The sequence below is a fragment of the Passer domesticus genome, chromosome 5 (assembly GCF_036417665.1).
Source record: "Passer domesticus isolate bPasDom1 chromosome 5, bPasDom1.hap1, whole genome shotgun sequence".
NCBI lineage: Eukaryota > Metazoa > Chordata > Aves > Passeriformes > Passeridae > Passer > Passer domesticus.
Genome location: NC_087478.1, coordinates 49,409,355 through 49,424,707, shown reverse-complemented (window position 1 = coordinate 49,424,707; position 15,353 = coordinate 49,409,355). Strand labels below are relative to the sequence as shown.

The 15,353-nt window shown below is 47.2% G+C and overlaps 1 protein-coding gene across 5 annotated transcripts in view; it reads right to left on the bottom strand.

The window, feature by feature from the left end:
• Nucleotides 1-3,169: 3,169 nt before the first annotated feature.
• Nucleotides 3,170-15,353, bottom strand: part of LOC135300647 (complement C1q tumor necrosis factor-related protein 6-like) — a 36,602-nt gene continuing 24,418 nt past the window's right edge. For all 5 annotated transcript variants that reach the window (XM_064420316.1, XM_064420317.1, XM_064420318.1 and 2 more), the window contains 6 exons: nt 14,161-14,272; nt 13,477-13,625; nt 12,876-13,053; nt 10,986-11,082; nt 9,091-9,175; nt 3,170-7,753 (listed from right to left, as the gene is read on the bottom strand). In XM_064420316.1, the coding sequence (XP_064276386.1) occupies nt 6,866-7,753; nt 9,091-9,175; nt 10,986-11,082; nt 12,876-13,053; nt 13,477-13,625; nt 14,161-14,272 (1,509 nt within the window). In that variant the 3' untranslated portion in view covers nt 3,170-6,865. The remainder of the gene's footprint in view (nt 7,754-9,090; nt 9,176-10,985; nt 11,083-12,875; nt 13,054-13,476; nt 13,626-14,160; nt 14,273-15,353) is intronic.

Sequence of the window (15,353 nt, the reverse complement as noted above, 5' to 3'; positions counted from 1 at the left end):
TCTGTCAGCCCCACACTCTGAGGGTAAGAAATACCATTGCTCAAGAGAGCCACATTAATACTGGTTTTGTCACCCACTTTCCTCCTCCTTTCCTCTGCCACCACATAGTAGATGCCTGCCCTCAAAGGTTTTCTGTGTTTCTGTGCCTGGAAAGGGATCTGGATGCATCTGCATAGGAGAACACAGAGGTCTTGTGGAATGCTTGTGTCCTGTCTGGGAGTCATCTCTGTCCCCAGTGATGCATGTGAACATGGGGAGAGGAGTGCATGGGAGGGACTTGCTACAGCTGGGGGAAGAGGTGGCTGGCCTCATGTACGTTTTAGCCCATGTGGATGCCACTGAGCATCACTTGATAAGGATGAGTGGGCTTTTCAGCCTCCTCCCCCCAGTTATGGAGCCCCAAGCCCTCCAGGCTGCCTTGCAACATGGAAACACATTTGCAGGATGGAAGCACCAGGTAACTCACTCCAGAAGATTAAACCCAGCCTGGTGAACATCCACACTCAGACAAGCAGTCACACATCCACTTGCTCTAACACACCCTTCCAGAGGGGCAGGCAGTACAAACAGGCCCAGCACAGACTGCCCTCCCTTGCTCCTCATGGGGCACCTTTCTATGCAACCCCTGGGAATGGTCTCCTCCTCAAGGAGCCAAATTGGGTAGTCCAGGAGAGCAAGGGCACTTCTTCACTACCACAGCATCCCTTCAGAAACAGCAGGCATAAGCACACGACCGCAGATGGAGGGGCAGGGGAGGGAGGGCAGGAAGCAGCAGAAGAGCCTCTTTGTTAGTAGATTTGATGGCAGGCTCTGGGGTTTCCCCCAGAGCTGCAGACCTACCTCTAAAGCCTGCTGCTGCCTGTGAGACCTGGCCCACACCCCAACTCACACCTGCAGGGAGTGGGGGAGGAAGCGGGACATCTATTTACCCAGCTCAAGGTCTCCTCAGTGATCAATAACCTGGTGCCATGTCCCTTCAGCTCGGCCTTTGTCCTGCGCCATCCTGCTGCAGTGGGTCAGCGCACCCTGCACAATGGCTTTTTTCTTTTCTGAAATGGAGGGTTTGGAGGCTTAAAGCGGGAGAAGATCTGCAGGCTGAGCAGGGGAAATCCAGAAAAAGTCAAGGTAGGAGCACCTGTAGCTGTGCAGAGAAGAGCAGTCCAGGAGATTGGTGCAGATTGCTTACATTGTCCTCCTCAGGGGACGGGGAGTTGCTGAGCAACTGCTGTATTTGTTAGGCACCCTCTTTGGTCCCATCGGTGTGTGCTCCCAGCACAGGGAGGGAGCAGGTGCTGGCTGGCAGGGGTGGATGGCTGGAAGGAGGGAAGACAGCAGTAGAGAGCAGATCTGGTCACCACAGTGTTCATCAGATGAAAGCGAAGCACAGTGCTTCCCAGTGCCAACCTCAGAGACTCCCTCTTGTCTTGCACTTCTCGCTGCCCAGTCTCCTGACACTGGGCTCCCCACACTCAGCTGCACGGCCACTCAAATCTCCCTGAAGCATCTGCTTTTCTTCCAGCCCCAGGTTCTTGTCAGCTACTTTTCCTTCATGATCTTCTGCTTACAGTCCTGCAGGTCTGCATGTGCCCCTTTGTTTTTCACGGAAAGAAGAGACACTGCAGCTAGAGCAGAGAAAACAGAGTTACTCTATCAATAAATGGGTGGCTCCTGACCCAGGGCTGAGCTCTAGCCAGTGACATCGACCTGGGGTTGAGCTTATTTGGGCCAGGGCTTGCTTGGGCTCATGTTGGCAGCTGTGCAGGGATAGATATTTTTCATCTCTCTCACTGGGCTAGGTTTAGTCTGGGACTGCATGAAGACCAAAAGGCACTGCTGTAGTTGCCTCATGGTGGATTCTAGTAGACAAACATTCAATGTAGGTGGAAAGCTAGAGTGTTTGACTGGTAATGCTTTCAGAACTGCTCAAGGGATTTGAGACCTGATTTCACTTTAAAAAGTTACTCTGAACCAGAATTTCCACAGATAATGAGGGACAAGCAGCATCTTTAGGCACAAATGCATTCATATATAGCTTTTCTGAGTTCACACCATGAGGGGCTTGCCACAGTGCATCAGAATCCATCTGAGGGTATTTCTCAATGCCAAAGACCTTACTTTTTTGAATTAAATTTTCCTGGAAAGAAGAATCTTCATTCTCTGGTGTTTTCAGCAGAACAAAAAATGTAGAATCTCAATCTGATCTATATAAACAAGCATACCACATCTATCACCACAGGCTTTTGAATCAACCAAGGACCCAAACCCTTGATCAGATCTGACTTCAGAGGAATTTTTTTCCTGCAAGTACCCCTTGCTTTCTGTTTCTCCACAGCAAAAAAAAAAAAAAAAAAAAAAAGAAGAGATGTGGGAGGAGGCTGAGAGTGGTATCTATTTATGAACAAGGTGTCTTGGAAAGGAGATGAGAGATGTGACAGCTATCTTTGCTGTCTCTAGGCTTGAGATAAAGAGGGAACTCGTGCCTGTGGCTGTTAGCTTGATATTTTCCACACCAATGTTTTGGTTTACCAACGTGCTGGTGAGCAACAGTGCTGTTCAGCTTTGGTTTGCCTCTGGTACTGAGGGACACGGCCGTAGCGTGTTTCTGTGGGTTTGCGATCCGCACGCCGTGTTCTCGTGGGCTCGAGAGGGGAGAGCACGGCGTGTGACTGCTCCCCGTGTGACATTTCCAAAAGGCTGTTGGGAACCCGGCAGCAAAAGGTCCCCAAATCACTGAGAGTGCAATGACTCTGGCACTCACAGCCCGCGTTACTCACATACAAGCCCACATGATCGCGTCTTCCTGGAAGAAAGGTCCGGTTATCGCCAGATCTGACGCTGAGCACTTCCTGCCGCAGTGTGTCACACATTCACACCCAGCATGGCTGCGAAAGCTGTGCTAGCAGCTTGCCAGCTCCAAAGCTGTCAACCTTTTCACTAAAAGCGAGGGGGCTGGGGGGTGAAAAAGTACTGAGCCAGCAGGACAGTCCTCAGGAGCTTGCCACAGGATCACCTCTAACTCTGCTTTCTTTTTTAGGTGTCTGAGTCCCTTGGGGCAGGGAGTAGGAAGGAGAGCTAAAGGTATATTAGTTCGAGCAACTTTGCTTAGTTCCCTGTTTGGAAAAGTTGTTAGTCATTTCCCCTCTCCCAAAGGACAGAAAGACACTGTAAATTACTTAATATATTTTTTTTTATTTACAAAGAAGCAGACTTGGTGCTTTGTACTCATCTTAGCAGCAAGATGTACTCAGTAAGAGTATGGATGTATAGTTTGGTCATACAGAGAGAAAATTAGAAAGGAGAAAGTCCAGCTAGAACTCAATCTAACTACTGTTATCAAAAATAACAAATACATTGATAACAAAAAGAGGGTCAAGGAGAAGCTCCATCCTTTATTTGACTTGGCAGGGGAATATTGTCATTAAGGATGAGGCTGAGCTACTTAATGCCTTCTTTGCCTCAATCTCTAACAGAAAGACCAGATGTCCCCAGGGTACCCACCCCCCTGAGCTACAAGACAAAGACAGGGAGCAGAATAAGCCCCCTGGAATCCAGGAGGAAGTAGTTAGTGACCAGATGTGCCACTTAGACACTCTCAAATTTTTTGTGCTGGATGGTGTCCACCCAAGGGCACTGAGAAAACTGCAGAAGAGCTCCCCAAGCTACTTTCCATCTTTATCAGCAGTCCTGGCTAGCCAGAGCGGTCCCAGGTGACTGGAGGTCAGCCAGTGTGACACCCATCTACAAAAAGGGCTGGAAGGAGAATCTGAGAGCTACCAGCCTGTCAGTCTGACCATGGTGCCACAGAAGATCATGGCACAGGTCACCTTGAGTGCCATCACATGGCAGGTGCAGAACAACAAAGGGATCAAGCCCAGCCAGCATGCGTTTAGGAAAGGCTTGTCCTGTTTGACCAGCCTGCTCTCCTTCTATGACAGGGTGAACTTCACTTAGTGGAGGAGGGAAAGGTTCTGATTAGGTTGTCAACCTAATCTTTAGTAAAACCTTTTACACTATCTTACCACAGCATTGTCCTGGAGAAACTGGCAGCCCATGGCATGAATGTATGTAGTCTTTGCTGGGTGAAACACTGGCTGGATGGCCAAACCCAAAGTGTTGTGGTGATTGGAGTTAAATCTAGTTGGCAGCCAGTCACCAATGGTGTTCCACAAGGCTTAGTATAGGGGCCAGATCTGTTTAATACACGTTGATAATCTAGATGAGGGGATCAAGGGCTCCCCTTTAGTCAGTTTGCAGATGACACCAAGCTGGGCAGAAGTGTCTATCTGCTGCAGGGTAGGCAGACTCTGCAGAGGGGTCTGGAGGAGCTGGATTGATGAGCCAAGGCCAATTGCATGAGGTTCAACAAGGTGCCAAGTCCTGGTAGCAACAGGGTCGCAACAGCACCATGCAGTGCTGCAGACTGGGGGAAGAGTGGCTGAAAAGCTGCCCAGTGGGAAAGGACCTGGGGGTGCTGGTTGACAGTGGCTGAACATGAGCCAGGTGTGCCCAGGTGGCCAAGAAGCCCAGTGGCATCCTGCCTTGTATCAGGAATAGTGTGGCCACCAGTGCTAGGAAAGGGATCATCCCGCTGTGCAGAGACCACACCTCAAATCCTGTACTTAGTTTTAGGATGCTCAATACAGGAAGGACATCGAGGTGCTGGAGCATGTCCAGAGAGGGGCAATAGAGATGGTGAAGGGTATGGAGCACAAGCTGAGGGATTGTTGGGACTGTTTAGCCTGGAGAAAAGAAGGCTCAAGGGTAACCGTATTGCTTTTTTCAACTCTCTGAAAGGAAGTTGTGGCAAGGTAGAGGTCAGTCTCTTCTTCCAGATAACAAGTGATAGATCAAGAGAAAAATACTTCAAATTGCACCAGGGGAAATTCAAGTTGGATATCAGGAAAAATTTCTTCACTGAAAGAGTGGTTAAACACTGGAATAGGCTCTCCTGGAAAATGGTGGAGTCACCATCTTTGGAAGTGTTCAGAAAACAAGTAGTTGTGGCACTTTGCAACTTAAAGTTTAGTGGGCATGGTAGTATTCAGTCAAAATTTGGACTAGATAATCTTGAAGGTCTTTTCCACCCTTAATGATTCTATAAAGGAAAACAGAAAATCTTAAGAAAGTCTACATGGGGACAGTGCAGCTTGGATCCTTGGCCCATGTAGGATAGCAAACTGCCCATCAGAGGCAAGGGAGTCAGTGTCTCTGGGAAGATTTTCAAAGACCGTCTGAGAAGACTCTCAAAGTACAGGAAACAGCTGGGAAAGCCTTGGACTTTCCTGTCTGGGAAGCTGTGTCTCCAGTTTTCTCCTTGGTACAATGGAACAGTGAGACAGATGGTGAAGGAACTGATGAGAGGAGAGGAATAGTTCCCGAAGGCCTCCCAGCAACAAGTGGGCTCTACTCATCTGAGCAGCCCTTTTCAGGTGAAATCCAAGCCAGTGGGTTGGACCTTGCATCTGGGACTCATAATGACATTCAGGATGCATACTGCAATGTCAGCTAACAGTGTAGGAGCAGGAATCTCAATGCTTGGACAGACAGAGATAGGAAAGAATTAGTTCTAGTTGACACTCACAGCTGTGACAGAAGCATTAACAAGTTCAATATCCTTGAACTTTTTGGTATAAATTCTCTATATAATTGGTATAAATTAGAAGAGTTTTTAAGAGATGAGAAGAACTCTTAGCACATGGCTGGTATTTTCCCACTGCTGAAAAGACCAGAAATACGGCAAGAAAATGGACAGGTGGTACAAATGGTGAATGCAGGGATCTTCCTTTGCCTTACCACTTTTCTTCTGTGGCTTTTTCTAAGCCAGATCAGGGCATGTAGAGGAAGAAGAAAAACGAAGTCTGTGCTATCCCCATTCTTTGCAAGTGGATTGAGGTTTTCATTTCAGTAAAAGGTGATGATTCGTGGGTTAGTTTTCTGGGCTCATTCACCACATCTTTGCTGCTAATTAGGCAATGGTTTCCCTTCAGCATCAGCAGTGGAAGGAATGGGCAGCACTGCTGTGATGTTTTCCACTTATACAGGATGTGGGATGAACTATTCTGCAATCAGCTTATCATAGTCAAATAACTGTAGTTTGCCAGCAGGGCAGAAAGGCTTTCGATTTCATGAAAAATATTGTAGCAAGAATGGGAAACTGTGTGAGTTCTTTTTACTGCCACCATCAGAGATGGAGGGAAGAAAGAGAGGGAGGGGATTTCCCCTTTATTTTTAACTCGATAGAGGGGATTTCTTTTTTACACTGCACTGCTTAGACAGCTGATACAGCTGTGGCTCTGAGCTGACCTTAGAGACTCCAAAGTCTAGACTCTAAAGTCTAAAGCTGGATCAAGTAGCTTAGAATGTAATCTCTGATTAAAGCTTAAAATGAGGACATCAGGAAAAAATCACACCCTTGGTCAGTCAGGAGGAGATGTCTTCATCCATTTCATCATCCCCCCCAGCACTGACTGGCAGTGCTACTGGCCCCTGTATGAAATCTCATAGCTACACCTTTGGGCATTTCTCTGTCCTATTAGAGGTTTTTAGGCCAGTATGAGACAAACTGATCATATGCCCGCTCAGCCTCAAAGCTGACTGCTATTTTATACCAAAATGTAGAGCATGGACGTGCTGGCACAGTCTCGTACTGGGATCTGGGAAAGGAAAAATGAATAGGTGAGGTTAGGAGTGTCACTTGAGAAATGTGAGGAGTTTCTATGCCATCGGAGCCAGTATTAACAGCAAAACAGATTTTCTTGTGAAGGCAAGTCTTTGTTGGCCTGTGTTCTCCAGCCTCATTAGTGAGCAGTCCCAATGGGATTGATGCTGAAGTTATGTTCGTGTCCTGAGGAGAGAAACTGTCCATCTATCTAGGCTTCCCTGCAGAGGTGACCTTTCCCACCTGTGGGTCTCCTCCAGGCAGATCCTGGACAGAGCAATGGCTGTACTGGCTTTGGAGGTCCCTCAGAGAAAGGTAGGCACCCGTGCTTGGGTCCTGGCTGGAAAAGGCTGTTTTGCATGGCTCCTCATCCTGTCTTTGTGCTGGAGATGGAGGCTGGGAGAAGGAAGAGGCAGCACTTGCTGCTGGTGTGCAGGGGTCAGCTGGAGGCCCCCCCTTCCCACTCCCCTCCATTACACTGGCAGTATCGCTGTCCTGCAGGTCCAGTGGGTCAGGAAAGTCGGTGTCCAGCTGGCACACGGCCTCAGCTGGTTGTGAAACTGCTTTGTCCATCACCTTCTCATCCTGTTCCAGAACCAGTGTTGGTGAAGTGCCTCCACTCGACTGGAGAGCCCCAGGAACAGCCATGGCCTGCTGGGCTTCACCTGCTGTCTCTTCCATCAAGGAGCCCTTTTGGGAGCTCTGGGTTCCCTCTATAGAGTGAAAGAAGTTGTTGGGCAGCACATTCATGTCCTCTGCCAGTGTGCAGAGGTCTGGAGAGGGGAGAGCCTGGTAACAGTCACCATCCTTGCTGCCGCTGCCCTCCTGGCTGAAAGGCTCGTAGGTGAAGTAGACCTGACAGGGCTCAATCTCAAAGGAGTTGGAAAGGTGGAAGAAGAAGTAGCCTTGGTTGGTGAAGCAGCTGGATCCAGAGTGCACACTGGTTTCTATGGGAGGATCAGGAGACTGGGTTCCCTTGGAAAGTAGAAACCGGGATTCCTGGTCATTCTTCTGCATCACCTCGAGCATGGAGATCTCTGGGATTGTGCTGTTCACACAGCAGGAAGATGTGGAGAATGGGGAGGACAGCCATTTCTGGTGGGGAAGAAACACAAGAGAGAGAGAGAGAGGCTGTGACTACCAAAGTATTGCACTCAGAGAAGAACCAAAGGTTTCTTCAACTACTGGCCACAGCAATCAAGTGATCCCTTTTCTGTCCAAATAAGGGTTACCAGAGGTTGTGGGGAGGGAAATTCCCATTCATGATGTCTCATCTGCAGCATTTTCAGAGACAGTATGTCATTCTCAGTATGTCATTCTGTCACATTAAAATTAAGAGTGGATCTTGTCAGCCTATGTTTTGAGATTTCTGGAGCATGGAATTTAAGATGGAGAATTAAAGTGAAACAAAGGGAATAAAAAAGGTAGAAAAACCCTTACAAGACCGGATGATGTGAAGCATGAAAAACAGTATTGAGGTGCATCTCATGCAATCTATTCCTAGGTGCTGAACAAGCTTCTCATATGCAGATTTCTTGTCTAAAGTGCTCTTCCAGGCTCCTTGTGCCTAATTTTCATAGTCATCATGAGCAGCATCCTTCACTGCATCATTATCCTCAAAAATAAACTGGTTTCGATAACACCCAAATCCATTGCCTTTATGGCTTGTAAAGCAAAATTTCTTTCTGCACTGATAAAGTGTCTTGAGTGCCTGCTGCACAACCCTGTCCCCCTACTCTGTACTATTTCCCTGTAGTTTAAGCTTTCTAAGCCTTTGTACACCTCGGCTTTTCCAAAGCTTTGCTGTTTCTGAACCCTCTGCAGTTTGTTTCCGTCCTTCTTAAAGCAAGATGCCCCTTGGGATCACCTCCCACGTCTTGCATCTGACGCTCCCTTTAATGCTGCACAGAATGGTAATTGTCTCCTTGCAGCTGCCCATACTCACAGAGAGACTAGGGAAGGGGAATAGTGGAGTGGGAAAAGAAGGAAAACAGACAAGAATGCAAGGAATAGCTAGGTGCTATCCAGTGTGATTACAATTCACAACAGGAGCAGAGGAGAAGCTCACAACAGGAAATATGGGGAAGAACAGGGCAACCTAGGGCAAGTAGGGAGGCACTGAACTGGGAGGGAGGGGGATCTTGAGAGGCCAAGCTCCCTCCTGCAGGTCCCTTGTTGTCTCTTAGACTGCCGATTAGGGGAGCAGGGTGCTGTGCTTGGTGTGGTTTGCCATTTCTTTGCTCTGTAATTAGAAATGCCTCAGCTGAGTGTCAGGTTTTAGAAGGTCAGAAAATAGAACTTGAGCAGAGAACCCTGCAGCTGGTGCTACAGGCGCACATATCTTGTGTGCATGTGTAGGTCTATCTGTCCTGGGCACATGCAATTGGGTGCTCCTTTTCATTATTTCTCCCTACTATGGCTCCAGCCCTCACCTGAATGTCACCTCCGTGAACCGAAACAAGTGGGGGAAAAAACTTCTCAGGATCTGGGATGTGAATCTTCAGGATCTTCTTAAACCTTAAGGAGAGACAATGAGAAGGACAAATGAAGCAGGGCCTGATCCTGATCACCATCACTATGGCAAGAAGAATGCCTTGCAATTCCCAGGTACTGCCCTGGCATGGAGGAAGAGGTGAACTCGAGCCTGAGGGCCCTCTTTCCTCTTGAGTGGTCTGAGAGGCACTACAGAGCCATGAGATGTATGGAGAGGAGACAGATAAACCTGGCACTGGAAAATACATTTCCCCCAGCCTTTTCCCTGGGGAAGGACAACCCCTGGTTTTACTGGTTTCTTCCCTGCCTTGCCTGATCACCTAAACCTCTCCACCTGCCCCCTTCAGCCCCTGTCCTGATGACAAGCTGAGCAGGCCTCCCTTGTTTCCAAGTTCCCGCTGCTGTGAGCTGCCCCTTCTTTGTTTTGCTATCACCACAATGACTCAGGACCATGTGGCCTGAGCAGGGCCATCCCGGGAAAGCTCTGCCACAGCTCTCTGCCCTCCTAGCAGGATGTTGCATGGCATAGCTGGGGCACACAGGCAATGCAAGCCATCTGAATGAGTATGCCTTGCACTATCCAGAGGCCTCTCCTTCCCTGGAACCAGTGCGTTGTCATCCTGAGGCAGCACGGAGTGATCTAATCAGCTCCTCAGCTTCTCAGAGTGGTTGGATCATCTTGTCATCCTTTTGCTGAAGCTTTGCTGTAGGATGTTGTGAGGAAAAACCCTCCTGACCTCTGGAGGCAATCATTGTACTCTGAAGCATCAGAGCTTGCTAGCTCTTGCATATAAACTACCTTACATCACTGCAGATGCTATTTTTATTCATGCATGTCTAATCCTTCCTGCATCTTACCTCAGCATTATTCTGCACTCAATTCCCCTAGGTTAATTATGCTTTGTGGAGAAAGGAGGCCTTTTTAACTCCCTCTGTGCTGTACATCTAGCACTTCCTCAACTTTGTGTTGTGACTCAGGGTAAAATAGTGACCAGTGACTTTCTCAGTATCCATCTTCCTTCAGCATGGTTCTCTGTCTTTCCCTACAGAGAAACCATCCAGCCTCTGCAATTTTATCCCTGAGAATGTTTGTCCCTGCTCCCTGCCATGAATATCAGCTCCCTGCTTCTTTACCCCTGACCTGAGATGAGAAAACCTGTGACTGTTTCTAACCTTGCACCAAGCTGAGGGGTCACTGTACCTATTATTGTGTCAAGTAACCTTGTGAGACACTTTCAGTCCTCAATAAAAGCAGTGTCTGGGTAGAAACACTGACAAAGAGGTCTTGGAGCATCATAGAGGTTTTATCAGTGTGTGAGGACTGCACAGACCAGGGAGAACCAGAACTGTGCTCCTCACTTGGGAGTTTTGCCTGCAGGCCCAATGTCATCTCATCCTGCCTGAACTCTTGCTGGAATGTTTAAATGAGAAGGTAATGGTAACCAGGCTTGCTTGGTCCCCGCTACAGGGAGAGTTCCCAACCCAGTGACCTGCTTTTGAAGAGGCAATTTTGATGCATCCCTGCCAGGAAACACCACTCTAACCCCTGGGCAATAGATGTACTGAGGCAGCTGTTTTAAATTTAGCCAGGGCATGGCACCACGTCACAGGAGAATGGCACAACACGACAGTGCTGGTGAAACCACATCATCTTGGGTGGTGTTATTTTTCCACAGGCAAATATCAGTATCAGGAGGCTGGGCTATAAACCATAAAGTGATTGGCTTAAAGCCATCTCTATCATGAGTAACACCAGGTGAAAAATAATCTGAGTTTTGAGAATACACACAAGATACAGGAGAGGAACAGAGACATAAACTTAATTCACAATTACCATTTCAGCGTCCGTAAGTTAATGAGGAAGGCAGTCCCAATGATCACAAAGATGAAAGTGCTCACTATCAGAACTGGCAGGACTGGCTGGGATGTTCCTGCAAGATGAGAAAGAATGAGGAAATGGCTGTTAAAATCTAACCAGGATTCTGTAGGTAGAAGCTGCAGCCCTTTCATGGCTGTTCAAGGTGATCAAAGTGGGTCTTTGTTATAATTTTTATATAATCTTATAATATTATCTAGAATTTGAATATACAGGTCAGAGTATATGTGAGTTCTGCTGTGTTGTGTAGGAAGCCTTTGAGCTGATACGGGTTTCAGAGTCTAAGCATTGCTTAAGAGATAATTTGTGCTGAACAAACAAAGCTTGAACTCCCTGGTCATAACAGCACCACAGTTAGGGGTGGTCACAGATGAGGTGGCACAGTCTGCTAGTTGACGTGTCCACCAACCTGTTTCATTGCCAAGGAAATCAGGGACTCCTAAAACCAGCTAAAGTGGGGTTGGAGGCTTGAAACAGCATTAATGGTCAATGGGGGAGAGGGAGTCATGGGGTTCACAGGTCTCTGAGAAAGCAAGAGGATAAGGATACAGAAGGTTAGGGATCAAGGGACTGGCTTCTTTCTTTGGAGAGGTATAGGGAAGCATTAGGAGGCTAAGAAGGTTACAGCTTTACACCATGTTTTAGTACTTGGATTGTAGGGTTAAGACAAAGAGACTGGGTTCCCACATTGCCAGGGCTGCCAGCACTCCTCAGGCTTGCTTGGCATCATCTCAAACACTCCTTAATCTGTCTCTTTCACACATATCTCCCCAATGCACCTTTCCTTGGTCTTGCTATTCTGGTGCCTGTTTCCTCTGCCTGCCCCTCATCTCCTCCCATCCCTCGTGTCCCTAGGCCTGGTCATGCAGAGAATCTCTGGAGCATTTAGGAGAGAACAGAGAAAAATAAAAGATGGAGGGGACATTTTTAGCACATTCCTTCTTTCCGTGTCCTTGAGATGCTACTCAGATCACTTTGTCTCCTCTGCCTCTGGTACCCTGGTTATCTTTGGTCTTGGTTGCTATGACAACTGGTTGCGGCTGTATCCAATTCACTGACATCACACACTGTCAAAATTTGATCGCCACAGCAACACAGTGCCCTTTCTAAACATAGCTCCTCTGTTTATACCAAGACCAGGAACAACAGGGAGGGGTTGAGCAGAGGCAGGATGGGGGCAATGTGAGAAGGAATAACCTCTACCTGCTTATTTTTTGGAAAACAAAATGACAGAGGCCACAGCCGCCGACTCACCGGAGGGCATTGTCTTCCAAGGATGGAAGTTCATACAGTGACTGATGCAAATCTCAGCAGACCTTTTTTGAAGGAGTCTTATCATGCATGTAAGTCAGTAAGTCTCTCCCAGTTTGAAAGAGACTTTGCTTCCCAAGCTCAGGTGTTCCTCAGCTCAGGAGCTGAGAGCTGCTTCACTGCGTTTCACTGATCAATACCTCCACTGAACTGGGCCATTTTAGGAAGCTGGGAGAATGTTCCCAGGTAACATTAGCATCTGGGAAAATGCCAGTCTTGGCCACTGCTTTGGCTGGTTAGACACCTGGCCTTACTGCTCCGGGGAAGCAGTCCCTGATTTATACCTTGTAAATTTTGCCTGGCTTCTGGAAATCAGAGGGGCTTTGCTGGGGTCAGGGGGTCTTTGGCCTTAAGCTGTGATGCTGAGATTATCTCATCTAACAGATCAGGAGGGACAGTTTTCAACCTTTCTATTACTCTTTGGTCAACACAGCTGTCCCTACACATCTTCCTTCAGCTTCTCACCCTGTTTTGGCCATTCTACCTTGTTTGCCCTGAGTCCCTGTTTTCCCCCCCAGGTCAGATTCCCTGGCTTACCCTTATGGTCAGCATGTGTTCTCCACAGGACCGGCTTGCTCCAGTCACTCCACGTGCCTTTGTAGTTTCTTCTGGTTCTTGGCATTGCACGGACAGCTGCCTCATATTTCGAGTTAGGTGAGAGTCTCTCAAAATTCATCCACATCTGGTCCTGTTCAATGGGCAAGTTCACAGCCTCCTGGGAGTAGGGCAAATTTAGGATATCGTCAACACCCTGATTTACAGCCTCACATATCCATCTTCTCCAAAACCCTCAGAGAAAACTTGTCTCAAGTCCTCATGCACAGCTTGTTCACCCTGAAGAAGAATTTTTCTTTGCTTTGCTTTTCCCATACTTTTCAGGTCTGTCCTGGAACTGTCTGAATTTTTTTGTGGCAGCACTAAGTAAAATAGGATCCCCATCTGCCTCCTTGTCATCACCAAACACTGGCAACAGGTGACACAGATAAAAGGGCAGAGGCTATCATCCTCCCTCCAGCTTCACCAAAACTGCTTACATCCCGAGAGGAGGCCCAGGAGCAAGTCTTGGGGGACATAAGCAAGAGCAGGGTTCATCCAGGACTCACACGGTAACACGTTCCAGCTTCCCCTCTGTACTCACCTCCCAGGACTGACTCACGTGTCGGTACCGCACTTGGTACTTCCGCGTCCCTTTCAAATAGTGAGAGGAAATATTCAGGCTCCATGTCAGGTTGGAGGTGTTTTCAGTTATGTTAACCAGATGAAGGTCTCCTGGAGGCCTCAGCTTTACTGGAAAGAGAGAAGAAGCAAGATGGATATCCCCATACTCTGTCCATAACAGGACTGCACATCAAACTCCTCAGCAGCAGGACATCTCCTTGAGACAGGTAAACTCACACAGCCAGCAAAACAATGTCCTAGGCAGATGTTTTTCTTCTGGATTAGTGAGCTGAATCCCTTCAGCAAAGACTGAAACATGCCAAAGTTGTCTTAAAGAAGGGAGAAAGCACGTAACTAGAGGGGGGCAGAGGAAGAGCAGCAAGATTTCCATCCTTCCTGCAGCACACATTTTTCATGAGGACAGCTGAACTATCATTACCAGTTTGAAGCCAGATATGGGGCAGGACAGAATGTGGCTGGCATGACACAGCATGACAGAGGAGCAAGTGGCAGGAGTCAGTATTGTGCTCATTGTAGCAGGGGACAAGAAAAAGACAAAGGCCTAAAATCAGCTGTGGGTGTTGCATAGCAGTGGATGAGGAAGGAAAATTAGCTATCCTCTCATGGGGAAGTTTCAGAGACCAGAAGGCAGATGAGTACTCACTATTTTCAAGTGGTTTGAAGTTTTTTATTTGCTCAGGTATTTTGGTTTTATTCTCTCCAGTGTGGCAATGGACAGACAAGTTAAGACTGTCTGAAACGGTGAAGCACTGATCCTACAAGGAAAATTAACCATTAGTGGCAATGAAACCTCGTGAATAAGCATTCAAATTTCTAAGCATTGCCTATGCATAAGATGATTAGGCATACTTGACAATAAATATGGAAGGTATTTGTGGCAGAAGGGCATAAATCTCAGTGGTGAGTGAAGAACCAAAAATTTATATTTCATATGATTGGAGTTTTTTCTTTGTTTGTTTATTGGCAAGAAGGGCACAAAATATTGTGATACACTAGTTTCTTGTATGTGCTAACTAAGCAGGAGAAAACATTACTCCCTATGGGTGACATTTATTGAGAAATTTTATTTTTACCAGATCATTTTATGTTCCCTGGTAAGACTGAAACCACATTAGTATTACACTTGATACTTGAAATGCAGTGATGCTGAGGGGCCACATACATCCTACAGTACTGAATAAGTAACAGATAAATTAGCTTGATTAGAAAGAAAAGATTTTGGAGCTATATACCAACCCTGCAATTTGTCTTTGCACATGATATGCAAAAGTATGAAAGCTTGTCTGTCATTAGAACTGATTGTGACTTTACCAATAAAAATATTAGCTCAAATTTGGGTGGGTGTTTTCTGAAAACACGGGAACTGCAGTGACACTGGATGTGACTGAAGCAAGTACACAATGGATCCAAAATAAGACTGATTTAAATAAAGAATAATAGCTAAAATATTTGCATCACCATTAGCTCCAGTGATGTGTTGCTGTTGCATCTTGCGTTAGATACATCTAATCACATTTCACAGTAGCTAATGATCTGGAAAGCGGTATTGATAATTTCCAGGAAAAAGAGATCAAGAGGCGACCTCAGAGCTGGGGGTGATGCCCATCCCTCCTCAGAGTAAGGGTAATTCAAAAACAGGTGATTCAGACACGGGACATTGCCTATGACCTTCCTGTCCTGCAGCTCTTCTGTGCCAGCACGGCTCACAATGAAACCAATCCCTCCTGCAGGGGAACCCAAGGGAAGCACGTATATCAACAACACACAACACCAAGCCCCATCCCTGATCCGGACTAAAGGGATTAGGTTTGGGCTTTTGATACTACCCCTGGATGT